This window comes from Zootoca vivipara, chromosome 12 (assembly GCF_963506605.1).
Source record: "Zootoca vivipara chromosome 12, rZooViv1.1, whole genome shotgun sequence".
Classification (NCBI taxonomy): Eukaryota; Metazoa; Chordata; class Lepidosauria; order Squamata; family Lacertidae; genus Zootoca; species Zootoca vivipara.
Window position 1 is genome coordinate 7,286,351 of NC_083287.1, and position 19,502 is coordinate 7,305,852.

The 19,502-nt window shown below is 44.3% G+C and overlaps 1 protein-coding gene across 3 annotated transcripts in view; it reads right to left on the reverse strand.

Moving 5' to 3' along the window:
* The window catches only part of NPSR1 (neuropeptide S receptor 1), a 72,551-nt gene extending 53,373 nt beyond the window's left edge, over positions 1–19,178 (reverse strand). For all 3 annotated transcript variants that reach the window (XM_060280452.1, XM_060280450.1, XM_060280451.1), the window contains exons 1-2: positions 19,032–19,178; positions 5,244–5,376 (exon numbers count right to left, since the gene is read on the reverse strand). In XM_060280452.1, the coding sequence (XP_060136435.1) occupies positions 5,244–5,376; positions 19,032–19,178 (280 nt within the window). The remainder of the gene's footprint in view (positions 1–5,243; positions 5,377–19,031) is intronic.
* Positions 19,179–19,502: the final 324 nt, after the last annotated feature.

Below are 19,502 nucleotides of genomic sequence, written 5' to 3' on the forward strand. Positions count from 1 at the left end.
TCATGAGAAGAGAAGACTCCCTGGAAAAGACCCTGGTGTTGGGAAAGATTGAGGGCACTAGGAGAAGGGGACGACAGAGGACGAGATGGTTGGATGGTGTTCTCGAAGCTACAAACATGAGTTTGACCAAACTGCGGGAGGCAGTGCAAGACAGGAGTGCCTGGCGTGCTATGGTCCATGGGGTCACGAAGAGTCGGACACGACTAAACAACAAGGGTGAGCCTGTGACCTGGACTCAGGAATTAAGTCTTTATCATCACAAAAGAATGGCCAGGCCCTCCAGGTAAACCCATCAACAGGTTTCCTGCCAGACAGGATTCTGCTGTAGACCGCCTCTTCTGTGATGTATATATGATGTATTGGGGGGTGGTCTTGAGCTACAGGGTGGGCAATTTCCAAAGTCTGTATAAGGGCTTGTGCACCAGTGTTCTGGGTTCCTCCTCCCTCCTGCGTGGGGGTGTGTGTGTCTGTTGCAACAGTTTAATAAAGTTCATGCTTACTACCGTAGCTGCTTTGCTTCTCAATATTCTCTGGTTGGCCTCTGTTATTCTCTCCTACCAATAGAGAACCCATATAAGGATGCTATACGGGCTCTTGGGTACCCATAAGGGAAAAGGAGCAGTTTTTTCTTATAACAGGTGAATGACTGGGTTATTATTATTATTATTAAATAAAGTTTTTTTAAATATATATATATATACAAACATCAAATATCTTTTTATCAAAGATAAAAACTAATCTAAATAAAAACACAAACCAAAACGAAAAAAATAAAAGAAAGGATTAAGAAAGGAAGGAAGGAGGGAAAAAAGAAAAAAGGGTGGAGGGAGAGAGAACTTCTGGTTCTTTGTCTGCCAGATATATTTATAGAAAATCATTCAAAATATCCACTCCAAGATAACACTCAACAAATTCACTCTCTATAAACCAATATATTACCCAGTCCTCAAACCCAGATAGCATAAGTTCATTTTCTTTTTCACACAAAAATCACTGAGTTATTCTGAAGACTGTTCTGGTGAAGTAATGTAAGACACTGTTTAATTTAAGCACCGGAGCATTACACCCCAGTATTTGTTTAAATTACTAAGTCTAAAGTCCAACAAAATGTATTAGGACTGGAACACCAGGTTATTAAAAGTACCAATAAATTTATTCTTAATGTTAGGAACAAGGGAAGTCTAAATAGGTCGGAGAGAATGGAATCTGCAAACTGCATACATTAAACAATTTGAATTATTTTGGATATTATCCAAAATACTGCCTTACAGTACAATCCTATCCATATCTATTTAAAAGTGAGTCTGATTGAATTCAGTGGGGTTTACTGTCAGGTGAGCTGGGCTAGGATCTCCACACTTGGTAATTTTGGGGGCATAGGATACATTTTGTGACTTGCTTGATGTACATCATAACAAAATGTGACATACACTATCTGCTAGAAAATGCTTTTTATTATATATGTTTAAAAAATCAAATTATATCTCACTCTATTTTTAGTACCTTAATTTTTGTTTTCAGCTGTTGCCATTTTTATTTTTATTACGGCTAGGGGCCTCTGTTAGGGAATGGACTGAGGAGGAATTGTGAAAACCAACCCCAACCTCCTGCTGCACTTCCCAGAGAAAAGGGAGACAGTATAGATTTAGAACAGTGGTTTGCAGAAGGTCACTGTTCAGAGGCTGCAGAGGGGAGAAGCTGGGAAATATTGGGAGAGGAGTAGGAAGAAGAAGAAGCACCAGGGCAGAAACAGCTGACAGTATCTTTAGAAAGCATCCCAGACCCTCCCCCTCCAGCGAAAGAGCATATGCCCGCTCTGCCCAGGGCGGGCACGCTCCCGAGGGGGGCGGGGTGGAGGGTGCCCTCCCAGGTGCAGGATAGCTGCTCAGGTGCATGGAGCTGCGCACGCATGCCCTGCAGCCAGGGGCGGAGTGAGCCACCCAATACACATGAGCACAATACACTTACTTATGTATAACTTGCTGGATTGTTTATTACTTTCCCCTTCACCTTCTTCCTTTGTTCTTCTGCTTTTTGCATCTTAATACCAGACTATGAAGTATCTAGAGAGAATGTCTTTAATTTATTTCCCCCCTTTGAATCTTCCCAGGGCAATCACATGCTCTAAGGAATGAAGGATAAACAGTATACTTTTATCTGCCTGCAGGCATAAGGTTTCCACTGGGAGTACTGCTTGCACAGCAAAATGTTATGGTGCTAGAGCTAGAATAATGTCTTAAAACTGTGTGATATTAATAATGACTCATCATTAGTACCGGTGAGGAGCTGCCGGTATTAAAAATAGCTTTTTTGCAAACAATGCCTTCCTTCCATAGCCGGGAGTCATCAAACTCTCCATTGCACAGTTGAAGGTCCATCTTGCCAAATAATGTAGAACAGGCACGTCCAACAGGTAGATCGTGATTTACCGGTAGATCACTGGATGTCTGTGGTAGATCACTGGTAGATCACTGGGTTCCCCCAAAGAAGCTCAACAACTTTGTCTCCCCTAAAAAAAGCTCCACATTTTTGCCCTGCACCCCCCAAAACGGTCCTTCCTCCTCCCTAAAAAAGTTCAACAACTTTGACCTGAACCCCCCAAAAGGGGGTAGATCACTGCCAGTTTTTAACTCTGTGAGTAGATCGCAGTCTCTTGGGAGTTGGCCACCCCTAATGTAGAAGTTAAGAAATTTGCTGTGAATTGCTTGCACTTCCCTTGAATATAAGGGTCTATGTTAAGAACTTAGATGAGGTTACAAAAAATAATAATTGCAGCCAAGAAAACCTGGCTGGTTTTTTTAAGACTAAATTTGGGGCTGACATTGATTTTGGCTGCAAATGGGCCAAACTCAGCTTATTTCTGCAATCCATCCTGGTTTCCCCAAACACATCCGGGAATCGGGCAGGCGGATTTGCGCTGAATCAGCAAAATGTTTGGGAAAATCCGGACCTATGGCAAGCAGGGCAAGCAAAATAAAATTATCTTGAGATGCATCTGTTGTTGCTTCAGTGTGGGGGCATTTTTAATCAGACATGTTTAAAGAAGAAATTGCAAGAGGAAGGATATCCTGTGGAACGTTTCCTGTATTAGATATTAATTCTACCTCTTTATGGCCTCCTGCATCCTCCCGAGAGGTGAAATCTTATATGTAGCCATTGAAGAATAATAAGACTCCAGGAAAGGATTTCCTGCCAAACTGAAAATTTCAAGAGCAATGAGGGTTGCCTCGCTTTCGGCAGGTTGTACCGCAAAGGTTGGAAATGTAGCATTATAGTCCCAGTATTTTAAAAGGGGAGTCAGAAGGGTCCCATGATTTATACATCAATCACCCTGATTGACAGATGATCTTAAATTTATACAACGCATCTCCTTCAAAGATTAGAGCAGGCAGGCTTTGGGAAAGGAACCCTTGATAATTACTCCATTTGATAATTTAATACACAGCAAGGGGGTGGTAGGCTTATACTGCTTTTATTGACTTCATTGCTGCTTCTGATTCTGTATATAGATTTCTGGGGATAAATTGTTTAAAAACAAATATTGATTTGAAGCAATTATTTTCAATCAGGCTGCTTTACGCAGAAATACATTTAATGTTTTGAAAAGACTGAAATTCTGTTCCTACATGTGAGATTCCTATATACAAAGGAGTCTGACCAGACCTTATCTTCGTTCAATTTATTCAACTAATTTTGCATAGCCATAATTTTGATATGCTTAAAATTATGGCTAGACCTGTGAAGATATCACTTTGTGCCAATGGTGTGCTTTTACTTTCAACATCACAAGCTGGTATGAGATTACTGAGACAGAAAATTATCTGGTCATTAACAGTGCTAAATGTAAAATAAAAAAATTCCTTCAGTAGCACCTTAAAGACCAACTAAGTTTTTATTTTGGTATGAGCTTTCGTGTGCATGCACACTTCTTCAGATACAGTGAAATAGGAGTCCCCAGGCACTTATGTAGAGAAGGGGTGGGGAGGGGTGGGGAGGGGGAGGGGGGATCACTCAGAAGGGTGGTGGAAGTGGGTGATTGACTGACTGATAGCTGTTGATGACCGAAAACGACTGCAAATGGTTTTGCATGAAAAAGCAAGGGTTGAGATGGCTGAAGATCGCTTATCATGTATAATGAGATAAGAATCCGATATCTCTGTTCAAACCAGGTCCCTCCATGGTTTTGAGCTTGGTGATAAGTTGTAATTCAGCAACTTCTCTTTCCAGTCTATTTCTGAAATTCTTTTGTAGTAAGACAGCTACTTTGAGATCTTGTATAGAATGTCCTGTGAGATTGAAGTGTTCTCCTTTCTCAAGAAAGCTCTGGGAGGAAGACCTTTCATTGCCTACAGACAGCCACCCAATCTTAAACAACTCCTCACCCACAATAATACAACCACCAGACTTAACATGGACACTGGTACCAGAGCCTGCAATAAACCCAGATGCCAACTTTGCTGCCACATACAACCGGACAACATCATTACTGGCCCCAACAACATCCAACATACCATCTCAGGACTATTTAATTGCTCATCTTCTAACATTGTGTATGCCATCAAATGCCAACAGTGCCCTCAGCTCTCTATATTGGACAAACAGGCCAAACCCTACGCCAAAGGATAAATGGACATAAATCTGACATCAGGAACCAGAAGACAGAAAAACCAGTAGGAGAACACGTTTCCCAGCGCGGTGGGTGGGTGGGCGCAGCACGGCTGCCACAGGCGCTGCTGCGCGGCGGGCAGGCAGGCACAGCGCGATCTCTCCGGCGCCCTCCTGCCCCGTTTCCCAGCACGGTGGGCGGGTGGGCGCAGCGCGGCTGCCACAGGCGCAGCTGCACAGCGGACCGGCGGACTGGCCGGCCAGCGGGCGGGCGCATCTCGCGCGCCCTCCTGGCGGGCCGGCACCGTGGTACCCTGCGCCACCCAGCCTGGCCGTAGGGCCGGCCCTGCCCGGAAGCGGTACGCCGGCTCCCTCGGCCAGTAAAGTGAGATAAGCGTCACAACCCCAGAGTCGGTCATGACTGGACCTAATGGTCAGGGGTCCATTTACCCTTCCCTTTACTAGTTTCTTGGGCAACTCTATCAGACGGACAGCAGCCTGTCTTTCAGCAGAATAGAGCTAGGACAGTGAATGGAAGAGGCAAGTATCAGGGCAAAGTTTCCCCGCAAGGGCTCATTCCCTGCTGCCAAGGGAAAATAAATGAGCAAGTCCACGCCCCGCTTTTGACACAGCTTTACCTGTTATGGCTAGCTGGGTGACAAAGAAAGTCATCCTGGATTTCCTCTTCCTCCTCCAGGTGGAGAGCAAAACAATGGAGTTCCCAACAACCGTTATGATGAACAGAATCCAAAGGGTAACCAGCTGTTCTGTCTGCGGGGAAAGAAAATATTGTGGTAAATGCATGGATCCAGTTGTAGCAGATGCTGAGCTTCAGTTAAGCACACGACCCAAGTGGCAGAAAGATGCGGCTTGCTTAATTCTGTATTTAAAAGCCTTAGTCATTTAAAGCCAAAAGTAACCTTTTTTTCTGTATAATTTTTTATAATTTTTTCTGTTTTACGTTTTGGAATATTCATTTAAACTATCAATGACTTCCCTTCTTTTCTTTCCATGGTTCATTCTGAATAACATAAATCCCTGCATATTTTATATAAACTAAACCATTCAGTATTCCATTATTACATCCGTCAAAACTTATTTACACTGTTGAATTTATCTTCATGCTGCCCATGTTTTCAAATATACACAATTCCCCCCCCATATAATCAATAAACATTTTCCAATCTAAACATATGTTCTCTTATTCTATATGTTAGGTCCGCAAGCTGCGCATATTTCATCAGTTTAAGCTGCCATTCTTCTTTAGCTGGGACCTTGCTCATTTTCCATTTTTGAGCTAACAAAACATGGGCCACAGTAGTGGCATACATAAAAAACCTTTTTTGACACCTATGAATTTCTGTCTGAATTTCCCCGCCAAAAAGCAGTCTGTTGTTTCTTCTTTTTTGGGGGGGGGGTACATTTAAACATTTTTGAAAATTCATTATGAATCTTTTCCCACAAAATTAATCTTCTTATACTATATAGAGATGCTTTCTAACAACAAAAATGTATTGAGGGTGCTCTTTAATTGCTTTAATTGCTATATTGTGAGCCTAAAATAGGCTGTTCCTGTATTCTGGGCACCACATCCCAAAATACACCATTGCCAAAGGCACGGATACTGCTGGAGATGTGCAGCACACAGAAATGTACGGAAAAGTGTCCCCAATGCTTTGCCATCATTCATGCTTACACTTATTGAAATTAAGTATTAAAAAAAAGGTACCCAAAAAATGCAAAACTGAATTATGATTTCTACAACTTTTTGAATTGCAAGTCATAGCTTAATATGTAACAATTTATTTCAATAGTTCTTTTAGTAGCCATGGGGCTTTACAATTCTTCTAACAATGCTACAGGCAGTTGTTGTTGTTGTTTAGTCGTTTAGTCGTGTCCGACTCTTCGTGCCCCATGGACCAGAGCACGCCAGGCACTCCTGTCTTGCACTGCCTCCCGCAGTTTGGTCAAACTCATGTTCGTAGCTTCGAGAACACTGTCCAACCATCTTGTCCTCTGTCGTCCCCTTCTCCTAGTGCCCTCAATCTTTCCCAACATCAGGGTCTTTTCCAAGGATTCTTCTCTTCTCATGAGGTGGCCAAAGTATTGGAGCCTCAGCTTCACAATCTGTCCTTCCAGTGAGCACTCAGGGCTGATTTCCTTAAGAATGGATAGGTTTGATCGTCTTGCAGTCCATGGGACTCTCAAGAGTCTCCTCCAGCACCATAATTCAAAAGCATCAATTCTTCGGCGATCAGCCTTCTTTATGGTCCAGCTCTCACTTCCATACATCACTACTGGGAAAACCATAGCTTTAACTATACGGACCTTTGTCGGCAAGGTGATGTCTCTGCTTTTTAAGATGCTGTCTAGGTTTGTCACTGCTTTTCTCCCAAGAAGCAGGCGTCTTTTAATTTCGTGACTGCTGTCACCATCTGCAGTGATCAAGGAGCCCAAGAAAGTAAAATCTCTCACTGCCTCCATTTCTTCCCCTTCTATTTGCCAGGAGGTGATGGGACCAGTGGCCATGATCTTGGGTTTTTTGATGTTGAGCTTCAGACCATATTTTGCACTCTCCTCTTTCTCCCTCATTAAAAGGTTCTTTAATTCCTCCTCGCTTTCTGCCATCAACATTGTGTCATCTGCATATCTGAGGTTGTTGATATTTCTTCCGGCAATCTTAATTCCGGTTTGGGATTCATCTAGTCCAGCCTTTCGCATGATGAATTCTGCATATAAGTTAAATAAGCAGGGAGACAATATACAACCTTGTCGTACTCCTTTCCCAATTTTGAACCAATCAGTTGTTCCATATCCAGTTCTAACTGTAGCTTCTTGTCCCACATAGAGATTTCTCAGGAGACAGATGAGGTGACCAGGCACTCCCATTTCTTTAAGAACTTGCCATAGTTTGCTGTGGTCGACACAGTCAAAGGCTTTTGCATAGTCAATGAAGCAGAAGTAGACGTTTTTCTGGAACTCTCTAGCTTTCTCCATAATCCAGCGCATGTTTGCTATTTGGTCTCTGGTTCCTCTGCCCTTTCGAAATCCAGCTTGCACTTCTGGGAGTTCTCGGTCCACATACTGCCTAAGCCTGCCTTGTAGAATTTTAAGCATAACCTTGCTAGCGTGTGAAATGAGCACATTTGTGCGGTAGTTGGAGCATTCTTTGGCACTGCCCTTCTTTGGAATTGGGATGTAGACTGATCTTCTCCAATCCTCTGGCCATTGCTGAGTTTTCCAAACTTGCTGGCATATTGGGTGTAGCACCTTAACAGCATCATCTTTTAAAATTTTAAATAGTTCAGCTGGAATATCATCACTTCCACTGGCCTCGTTATTAGCAATGCTTTCTAAGGCCCATTTGACTTCACTCTCCAAGATGTCTGGCTCAAGGTCAGCAACCACACTACCTGAGGTGTACGAGACCTCCATATCTTTCTGGTATAATTCCTCTGTGTATTCTTGCCACCTCTTCTTGATGTCTTCTGCTTCTGTTAGGTCCTTACCACTTTTGTCCTTTATTATGGTAATCTTTGCACGAAATGTTCCTTTCATATCTCCAATTTTCTTGAACAGATCTCTGGTTTTCCCCATTCTATTGTTTTCCTCTATTTCTTTGCATTGCTCATTTAAGAAGACCCTCTTGTCTCTCCTTGCTATTTTTTGGAAATCTGCATTCAGTTTCCTGTATCTTTCCCTATCTCCCTTGCATTTTGCTTGCCTCCTCTCCTCCGCTATTTGTAAGGCCTCGTTGGACAGACATTTTGCTTTCTTGCATTTCCTTTTCCTTGGGATGGTTTTCGTTGCTGCCTCCTGTATAATGTTACGAGCCTCCATCCATAGTTCTTCAGGCACTCTGTCCACCAAATCTAAATCCTTAAACCTGTTCCTCACTTCCACTGTGTATTCATAAGGGATTTGATTCAGATTGTATCTTACTGGCCCAGTGGTTTTTCCTACTTTCTTCAGTTTAAGCTGGAATTTTGCTATAAGAAGCTGATGATCTGAGTTACAGTCAGCTCCAGGTCTTGTTTTTGCTGACTGTATAGAGCTTCTCCATCTTTGGCTGCAGAGAATATAATCAATCTGATTTCGATGCTGCCCATTTGGTGATATCCATGTGTAGAGTCGTCTCTTGTGTTGTTGGAAGAGAGTGTTTGTGATGACCAGCTTGTTCTCTTGACAGAACTCTATTAGCCTTTGCCCTGCTTCATTTTGAACTCCAAGGCCAAACTTGCCAGTTGTTCCTTTTATCTCTTGATTCCCTACTTTAGCATTCCAATCCCCTGTAATGAGAAGAACATCCTTCTTTGGTGTCATTTCTAGAAGGTGTTGTAGGTCTTCATAGAATTGGTCAATTTCTATGAATTGGTCAATTTCTATGAATTGGTCAATTGGTCAATTTCAGGCAGTTAATAATAATAAATATAAGTAATAAAGGATGAATTTTAATACATACTAACAAGAAGTAGTATTTTTTTATTGATGTGATTATTAGTAGTACCATTTATTTATTTTCTCCAAGAAGTGCATATCCCAAAGATTGCCTATAAAAGGAAACACTGGATTTGGTGCTTCAATCCATATCCTATGCAGAGGACCATACTGCATGTCACCTTTCCCCTTCTCATTTTCTGCTGCCTGCATAAGAGCCATAAACGGCCTCCTTGCATGAACATTGTCCTGGCCAGAGTCACCAGACCCTGTCCTGGAAGCTGGAGGTGAAACTTGGGTGAACACAAGAACTTGTACCTTGGGTGCAGCAAACAGTTCTGTTCTGTTGCGGGCTGGTCAGCCTTTTGCTGTTTACACTTGGCCTAGTCCATCCTAGCAGGGGCAGAGGAAGGGGGTGCAGTGGGGGTGGTCCGCCCCGGGTGTCACCAATGAGGGGGTGTCAAAATGCTGGGTGGCCTGGTAGTGACGCAATGGCTTGGGCGCCCACAGGCTCTGCACTGCCCCAAACAGTCCGTCCGTCGCCCCCTCAGCTGTAGGGCGGCTGAGCAGAAGGAGGTAGGCAGATTCCTCGGAGGCCCCACAGAGCATCCTGCCCTGGCTGGCCCCACTCCATGGGCACCTGGCCCCGCTCCTGGGCGCAGGGCACACACGCCACCCCAGGCACCAGATTTCCTTGCTCCGCCACTACCCCTTGTCTTGTGGGACAACTTTGAGAGAGAGAGAGAACGGCTCAGAAGCAAAGCCTGCACAAATCCAGAGGGGAGTCCCTAGGCAGCTGGATGGCGCTTTGTACGCCTGCAGCCAAGCTGGTGCCAAATGTCTTGCTCTGCTTTCCTTTGGACCACATCAGCAAGACTGAGAGGGAAGTCTTGTTGACTGGGCAGCCCAGGACCTCCATGCACGCTGCCTAGGCTTGTGCCTTGAAGAATGCCACCAACGCAGCAAAAGTAAGGCAGGAAGCAGCAGTTATGAGTTACCGGTTTCTGCAGCCACAGCAGGCGCTGTGATTCCCAATGGTTTGACGTCACCCCCAATGGAGACACACTCCATTGTCTCATGAGACAGATGGATGCCATCAAAAAAGTCCACCCAGACCAAACCGTGCCAAACACGGTTATCCATATTCCTTTTTTGTGTCTGTAGAAGACCTCCACGGCTAAAGCACAAACATGAAACCAAGCCCTAGCTTTAGAACCTGAAGTTCCCTGTTCCAAGTCCCAGATTCTCCCACAAGTTCATGCAATGGGAAAAAGCTTCTCTGTCAGCACAGTGCTGCATGCACAGATTTTGGTCAGACTTATCTGTTGGTGCTGACCTTTAAAGCCCTAAATGGCCCTGGCCCAGTATATCTAAAGGAGCGTCTCTACCCCCATCATTCATCCCAGACACTGAAGTCCAGCTCCGAGGGCCTTCTGGTGGTTCCCTCCCTGCAAGAAGTAAAGTTACCCGGAACCAGGCAGAGGGCCTTCTTGGTAGTGGCACCCGCCCTGTGGAACACCCTCCCATCAGATGTTAAGGAAATAAGCAACTATCTAACTTTTAGAAGTTGAAGCTTTTAGAAGTTGAAGCTGCGGCTCCAATACTTTGGCCACCTCATGAGAAGAGAAGACTCCCTGGAAAAGACCCTGTTGTTGGGAAAGATGGAGGGCACAAGGAGAAGGGGACGGCATAGGACGAGATGGTTGGACAGTGTTCTCGAAGCCACCAACATGAGTCTGACCAAACTGCGGGAGGCAGTGGAAGACAGGAGTGCCTGGCGTGCTCTGGTTCATGGGGTCACGAAGAGTTGGACACAACTAAACGACTCAACAACAACAACAACAACAACTTTTAGATGACATCTGAAGGCAGCCCAGTTTAGGGAAGTTTTTTAATGTTTGAAGTTTCTATAGTGTTTTTAATATTCTGTTGGGAGCCACCCAGAGTGGCTGGGGAAACCCAGCTAGATGGACGGGGTATACTGTAAATAATAAATTACTATTATCTGGGAATTACAGCATATGTATTCACATGACTGCAAATGTATGAACTCCAGTGAGTTGCATTTTCAGTCCCCATGTGTGGGTTATGGAAATGCAATCACTGTTTGGCCTGTTTTCATCTTAAATGGGAGTGTGACCATGAAGATCAGCCCCTGGGCACAAATTCCAGCTTCAGGGCTATTGAACACTAAGCACCACAGCATAAATATGCAGGCTGAACTAATCTGTTTTTGTGGTGACAATGAAATTTTTTACACTCGCCTTTCAATCCATGTTTTGTTTTTTTGTTTTAAAAAGCAGCCATGTGTGCATGAAATTTTCCCAGTCCTCAAAACACTGCTTGTGCATAATCCCTATTGCCATCCATATGGCTGGCTCAACGGTTGACTGTTTCTCTTGCATATTATTATGACTGTTTGCTCCTCAACGAGCTGATCTCCTCCCTGCTCCTGGCAGCACCTTAAATCAGCATAAGAATCATATTTCCAACATCAAAAATATCAAACCCGTGTAATTATATTTTCGTAAAAAACTTAGGTCTGTGGAGAAAACAAAATGATATTTTTACTTGACAAAAGAATCAATTTATTTGGTGGCAACAGCTGTCTCTTGTGGATAAGATCGCTCTTATTTATGCTACCACTTCCGAAGAAAGACTTTGCTGGTACATCTACAATGCTTCACACTTCATTCATTTTCTTAGGAGGACATGTGCTATTTTATCATGACTGAAACAAAGTGCTTTATCATGGGATTTAGCCTGGTCCAATCAATGGGGGCAGAATTTTGAATTTTGTGCATTCTCTGGCCATTATGCAGACTCCCCAATAGTCCTTGGGATATGTGCATATATTGACAACTTTTTATACACTACCTGGAAAATGCCCACATTCTCCAATCAGTTTGAAGAGTCTCCAAGAAATATACCCTTTGTCTTTCTTTCCTCTTTGTTCTTTCCCAATGTTACAAGGCCCACAGCATACTTCTCATTGGTCAGCCGAGTCACAGGAGCAAGAGTAGTGCCAGATAAATATTATTTATTTACTATTATTTATTAAATTTCTTTACCCTGTGTATCAGAATGCACTTTCATGCTACATGGTTTGATCTGAAGGAGCTTCTCCACCCCCATCGTTCAACCAAGACACTGAGGACCAGTGCCAAGGGCCTTCTGGCGATTCCCTCACTACAAGAAGCAAAGTTACAGGAAACCAGGCAGAGGGCCTTCTTGGTAGTGGCGCCCACCCTGTGGACTGCCCTCCCATCAGATGTCAAAGAAATAAACAACTATCTGGCTTTTAGAAGACATCTGAAGGCAGCCCTGTTTAGGGAAGCTTTTAATGTTTAATAGATTATTATTGTATTTTAATATTCTGTTGGGAGCTGCCCAGAGTGGCTGGGGAACATAGCTGCCAAGTTATCCCTTTTTTTAAGGGATTTTCCCTTATGCTGATTAGGCTTCCTCGCGAGAAAAGGGAAAACTTGGCAGCTATGCTGGGGAAACCCAGCCAGATGGGCAGGGTATAAATAAATATTATTATAGAAGAAGAAGAAGAAGAAGAAGAAGAAGAAGAAGAAGAAGAAGAAGAAGAAGAAGAAGAAGAAGAAGAAGAAGAAGAAGAAGAAACGGGCTGAACTTGCTCAGCAGTGACTGTGGATTTAGCTGGCAATTACTCTTTCCATAGCTGCCAAGTTCTCCCTTTTTTAAAGGGAAATTCCCTTATGCTGAATAGGCTTCCTCGCGAGAAAAGGGAAAACTTGGCAGCTATGACTCTTTCCCAGGTGAAAAATTAACATACACCTCTTGGAGGGAGTTCCTCTCAGTCACTCAGGAGCAAGGAAATAGTATGGCAGGTGTAATAGGATCTCACAGACCAGCTTTCTCTTCAAGGCAATTGGGCATCTCCCAAGCAAGTAATTACATTAAGTTCCTTGGTGAAATAAGTTGGTTGAGCAATTGCGGGGGGAAATAATAAAGGCGGAATAATTAGATGTGCATGCGAATTCATAGCACCCAACGCAGCAGATAAACAACTCTTCCAATGAAAATCATTTCAATAGAATTAATTTGAGTCTCACTTCAGCATCAACTCCTGGTCATGAATCATTGAAGTATAGCCAATTCCCAGTGACAATCCTAGCTACCCTCTCTTCTGAATTTATTCAATAAATATGCAGAATGTTCAAAGCATTTTTGTTTAAAATACAGTATATGCGTTTTTCTGTGTCTAAAGAGGAATCTTAATATCCTCAGGGGTGCCTTAGCAAGTCAAAGATAACAACAGAAGCAATATTCAAAGGACAGCTAAAACCAGCAGTTATCAAAATATTTAAAGCACAATATTTAAAGAGCCAATATAAAAGCAACAAAATAATGTCTCAATAAAAACATCTCCCAAGCCTGTCTAAGATACGGAGGATTGGTCGACATTCTTCCCCTTGTATAATTAAATCGAGCTTTGTATTTTCAAACACAAATCATATGAGGTGACTTTAACAGTGCAATCTCATGCACTGAATTCAATGGAGTTTACTGCCAGATAAGTGGGGGCAGGATTGCAGCCTGAAAAGAGTAATCATGCAATCGTCTTTTCGGCAGAAGTGGAATCAAGCTTCAAATGACATACAGTGGTACCTCATGTTTCGAACGGGATCTGTTCCAGCAAACCGTTTGCAACACGAAAAGGCCGCAACATGAAGTGTCGCATCTGCGCATGCGCGTGATGCAATGCAGCACTTCTGCGCATGCGCGCAGGTCACAAACGTGCCGAACCTGGAAGTAACCCGTTCCGGGACTTCTGGGTTCGGCGCATCCGTAACCTGAAAAGACGCAACATGAAGCGGACGTATCCTGAGGTATGACTGTACTGAGCACTCCTTGGGGATTTTTCAGGGCAGTCTTCAAACTAACACAGCTTGTACTGCCCAATGCCAGGGTCCCAGGCCCAATGCCCAGGGATGGAGAGAACAGAGGAGGCAGCGAGTCTTGCTACCTGTTAGGGCAACCTGTAATTTTTGCTTCTCCAGGGTGCAACAAGAGCAGGCTTTCCCCCTTTTGATCGTTTTATAGGACTGGGGTTTTTTTAATGTTTGATCTTGTTTGTTTTTTCTCTGGAAATGAAAAGTTTGGCTTCCTGGAGCATGCTTCCCGCTTCCTTGAGGAAGGACTTGTTGGGTTTCTTGAATAATCAAAGTTGTTTTTGAGCCGGTCTAATGTCAATACTGTCTGTTTAAGAAAAACAGGTGCCGGTAATTTCTGTTCAATTGCTCACAGGCGTGGGCTCTACTCCATGTATATAAGGCTCTGTTGGAAAGCATTTTGTGTGGTAGTTGTGTGGGAGTTTTGGAGGGTTGGAATGTAGGTATGTAAAGCTGCTGGGAGAGAGAGCGCGTTTATCTTTAGTTTAAAGTCTCTTCTGAGTCAGTTTGTTTTTCTGTTAAAGAAAGCCAAACTTTTGTTTTTCTTCTGTATACTTTAAATGGTATACTGCTAGTCAGGGGTTTCATGCTAGGTTGGGGAAAATCTTTAAACTCTTGGTGGTGGTTTTTAGCCAAGTCAACTTCTGTTTGCATATTTTGTTTTTCTATAAACTCTGCGTGAAGCGTACTTTGAAGGGCCACTGGGAAACTGGGGTATGTGATTTATGTTAGCACTCTTAATACCCAGTTTTCCCCAATATTATTCGCGATAGGACTTTTGGCAAGAGATGGGTTCTTTCATCCCACATCTTCTCATAAAGCACCAGCTGTGATGTAGAATAGAGATTATTGCACACCTCTGATATAGTTCCCTCCCCTTCCCCCTCCTCTCTCCTTCTCCCCGTGTGTGTATATGGCCTTTATGTATCTATGATGCCCCCCCCCCCCAAATAAAGCTCCAGTTCTTGTGACAGGTCAGCAAATTCCATCCTAAGGACCCAGAAGATATCCATATTGGATGACTCAGTGTCGGGGGACCACCAGGGATCAGCAGGGAGCCCAATGGAGCAGTGGAGGGGCTGGGGGCCTGGAGATGCTGCTGCCTCAGAGCATTGGCAGGAAGGTGGTGCTGAGGCTCCTACAGCAGTGGAGAGCCAAGCAGATGCTGATAGCTCACAGGAGCAGTGGGGAAGATCAGAAGTGTTGGACCTGAGCGCTGCAGAGGGAGAGGGCTCAGGAACCAGAGAGCCTGCTCAACAGTTTAGCAGTTCGGGGAGCTACGTTCCCGCCCCTTCTCCCCAGGAGCGCGGGGGGGGGGACAAGCGCAGGGAGCAAAGGCGGAAGCTGAAGGCTCCCAGGTTCCTGTCATGTTGGCACCAATCTAGACGTGCATCACTTCCGGATTCTGATTCGGAATAGAGAAGTCATGGACTTTTTAGCTCTGTCTTATACATATGTATATAATAAAACTCTGTAAAAACCAGCTACAGAGTTTGAAGCCTCTTACTCATGAGAAGCCTACAAGTGCCCTTACAATGACTCATTGTGTACCTTTCACCAGTTTCCTAGTGACAAACATTAAACTAACCGGCCTATAATTTCCAAGACCCCTTTTTTAAAATTGGGATTATATTGGGTACCTTCTGCATGGCTCCCATGTCATTCCACGTCTCCATGAAACTGCTAGTAGATGTTGGCAGGGGGGTTGGAGATGGGGGCCACCATCATGTGGATGACCTCTCTCTCTCTCTCAGAAAAAAAATGGAAGAATTTGCAAAGCCACTAAAGTCAATGACAGTGTACTGCCTTAAGTCAAAGTTGTAAAGTTGTAAATGGTGTTTCCTGCTTATGATCGTAGGCTCAAAAAGCCGGAAGTCTAAAAATGGATATTTTACACAGGTCCCTGTAATGAATACCGTACTTGTCCCTACAATACAAATGCCCCAGGATGAAACAACATCCCAGCTTCATGCTGTGCATGATGTAATCAAGAGGCATTTGTTACATTAGGAATTAATATTTGCTTCTCCTTATGTCGTGTCCTATTTCTTTTTTATTGATCCTAGATGCTCTGTTGTATTTAGCAGCATGACCTGCTTGGATATTTATCTTCAAATTGGAAAGTTTAGCTAGCTTTCACTCTCTTTATTCCCGGTCACTACTACTTGTTGTTGTTGTTGTTATGCTGCTGTTTAGGCTCACAGATGTCAGTACTAGAAAGATGAGAGAGAGAGCTTCTTGACTTTCAAGCAGAATCCAGCCGAAATTCATAACAAAGCAACACACACACACACGTCCTTCTTTGAAACCTGCTGGAAGGAGAGAAGGCAATGCAGCTTCTGGTGCAGCCAATTGCAAAAATTCTTTGCACTGGAAAATTCACTCGCGCTCTTTTCTACAAAGGTGCTTCATACGGAATCAAAGCCCAGTCCCGTTTCTAAAGTGTTTTGCATCTGCCGCATAACGGATGATGGCCATTCTGCTGCCAGAGGCATTGTGGCTCTGAATGCCAGTTGCTGGAAACTGCGGGTAGGCAGAGTGTCTTTGCGCTCATGTTCAGCTTGCAAGCTTCCCACAGGCATCTGGCCAGCCACTATGAGAACAGGGATACTGCACTAAGTGGGCCATTGGTGTGATCCAACCGGCTTGCCTTACATTCTTAACATTTGCCCAGTTTGGTAAAGAGGGAGGCATATCCAACTGGGTGGCTAAGTTGCTCCTGCCCACACTGTTAGGCTCCATACCCTCCCCTCCACCCACTGAGAATCTGTTCAGTAGAGACAGGGGTGGGTGGGGGTTAAGCAGTCTCTTCATTATGCCTATTTGCTCCTATCCTGTGCACAATTACTCACGCTTCAATCCCATGGATGTAAATGGAGCATGCACCCATAATAAATATTGGGGTTGTGCCCATTATATGGAAGGAAACGGCTTCCCAGCCAAAGTTAAATAAAGTTCCAGTCCCATCTATTTCAATGGGAGTGTGCAGCCCTTGGTTTCCTCTGCCCCACTGAAATCAATGGGATTTGAGAATGCTCACCATTCAATAGATTGCTCTCAGTATGCTTGTGCCTGTGCTGGCTTTGCTCTTCTCTGCGTAGTCTGGAAGCACATCTATGTATGCTTAATTAGATACTCTTAATTAGATACTCTCTATACCTGTAATCTTCATATGCCAGGGATTCAACCTAGGCAGAAGGCAGAACTGCATATACATGCACACATCATGCGTAACAAAATCCTAGTGAGCACATCTATGAGGTGAAAGCAGCTTCGGAAGGTGGTGAATCTGTGGCTGGAAGGAGTGCTTACCCCTCTCTCCACCCATCAGATTTCCCTGTATAATGTGGGTGAAGCAGCTGAGGGAACACTGCGGACATGTGTTGTTTGCAAGAAGCAGGGAGGGGAGACAGCTGGGGGAAAGCAACAGACAGGGGAAGTGATAAGCTTTTCCACGTCAAATTGTCCCAAGCCAAAATCTCTCCCCTAACAGAAGTGGCCACTGCAATTTTGTTACACATTTTCAGATATAATAGCTTTGCCCCCCAAAGACAAATGCCGGCCCAACCATGAGGCAAGGTGAGGTGACTGCCTCAGGCAGCAGAATTCACCAGGGCAGCAGATCCTAATGACAACTTTCTTTCCACTCCTCCCCCCTTATGTAGATCTTCCCTCACCCCTTCTTCCCTGGCAGAGAGGCACCATTTTGGGGTCCATCTCAGGTGCCAAAATGCCTTGGGCTGTCCCTCAGACCTTGTGGGGGGCCGGACTACATTTTGGGAGGGGAAATGAACAAATTCCTATGCCCCACAAATAACCCAGAGATGCATTTTTAATAAAAGGACACATTCTACTCATGTAAAAACACGCTGATTCCCGGACCATCTGCGGGCCAGATTTAGAAGGCAATTGGGCCAGATCTGGCCCCCGGGCCATGGCTTGCCTACCCATGTACTAGATCTATTACGCTTCCACAGAGGGATGAAATACCTTTTCCAGCTTCTCATTTTTGAAACCGCGCTGACCAGAGCTGCCTGATCATTGTCAGTTTTGTTGGGACACACGCAAACCCACAAGCGTAGACACCTGATGAAATTAAACCCACCAAAGGATTGGCAGCAGCTCAGACAATTATGCTATAAACTAAATGTTTGTCGTGATTCTGTTCAGGTCCCCCCCCCTCCCAAACTTCACCTGCTAAGTGATGACGATAGCAAGGTACTCTCCAGAGAGAGGGCTGAAATCAAATGGTCTCCATTCACAAACCTCCCTCTCCCCAACAGCATCTTGAAAATTACAATCTTAGAAACTTTTATACAAGCCAATTAAACTTGCAGGGGGAGGTCGACTGCCTCAAAAGACGGCACAGCTTTTCATATCACAGAACTCAGCTGCCTGTTGCTTAGAGCAGTGTTTCCCAACCTTGTGCCTCCAGATGTTTTTCGGACTACAATTCCCATCATTCCTGACCACTGGTCTTGCTAGCTAGGGATGATGGGAGTTGTAGTCCAAAAACATCTGGAGGCGCAAGGTTGGGAAACACTGGCTTAGAGTACATTTGTTGGGATGGCTGCGTGTGGTGTTGGTAGTGATTTCTATAGCTCCATCAATTTGCATCACACTTAACAGAGAAACACAAGGAGGTAAAACAATCTAGGCAATCTTAATTTCAAGGCACAGGAATAGGAATGCAAATACAAATATGCTGTTTATTATTGCATTAGAAACATCACCTGAAACATCGCTTCCAAAAAGAGGGAAAACTCCACACTCAGCTAAGCAAGTCAATATCTATATACCATCTTTTGGATATACAAAGATCGCTTTCCTGCTCTTTGCTGAACATTGAAATTTCCTCCCACTGATAACCAGCTGAAAAAAAACAACCAACAGACCTCTTTGCCTCGAAGTCCTCATTGAAGCAAATTTAGGGGCGGGAATCGGCTGCCAACTCAAAGCAAAAAGCTTTCAGTGCCCCACTGGAGAGCTCTTCCTGCCTGCCTGCCTGCCAAGCTGCTGGATCATCATCATAAGAAATTCGAGTGACCGCAGGAAAGCTGAACATACCTTGAAGGAATAATAGAAGGATTCCAATTCCTCTTCCTCCAGCACTTCAGCGAAAGTCACTGTCTCTGTGCAAGTGACAAGAGTGGAATCCAGGCTGTCAGCGCTCCCATTTGAGCTATTGCTGCCTTCTGTGACATTGGCTTGCATGGCTTGTGGCTCTTTTCCGATCTGCTCTGGCTCTTCTGGTGACGGAGAGTTAATAATGCAGCCAAGCTCAGTCTCTCCACAGAGGAGCACAGCCGCACAGGCAGCTTCACTGCTCCGCCAGTGGCTCTGGGAGGCATCAAACTTCGAGGCGACTCAGCAACACCATCCAAGCTGGGGGAACCTTCTGTCTAAAGGAACTCAGGTCGCTGACAGACCTGGCTGTCCAGATGTTTCTCGTCAGCACCCGGAGCCAATTACTGTACTAGTGAAGCCCCATTGAGTCATCCTTGTACCTGAGCTAGCTGTAGATCACCACACATCTAA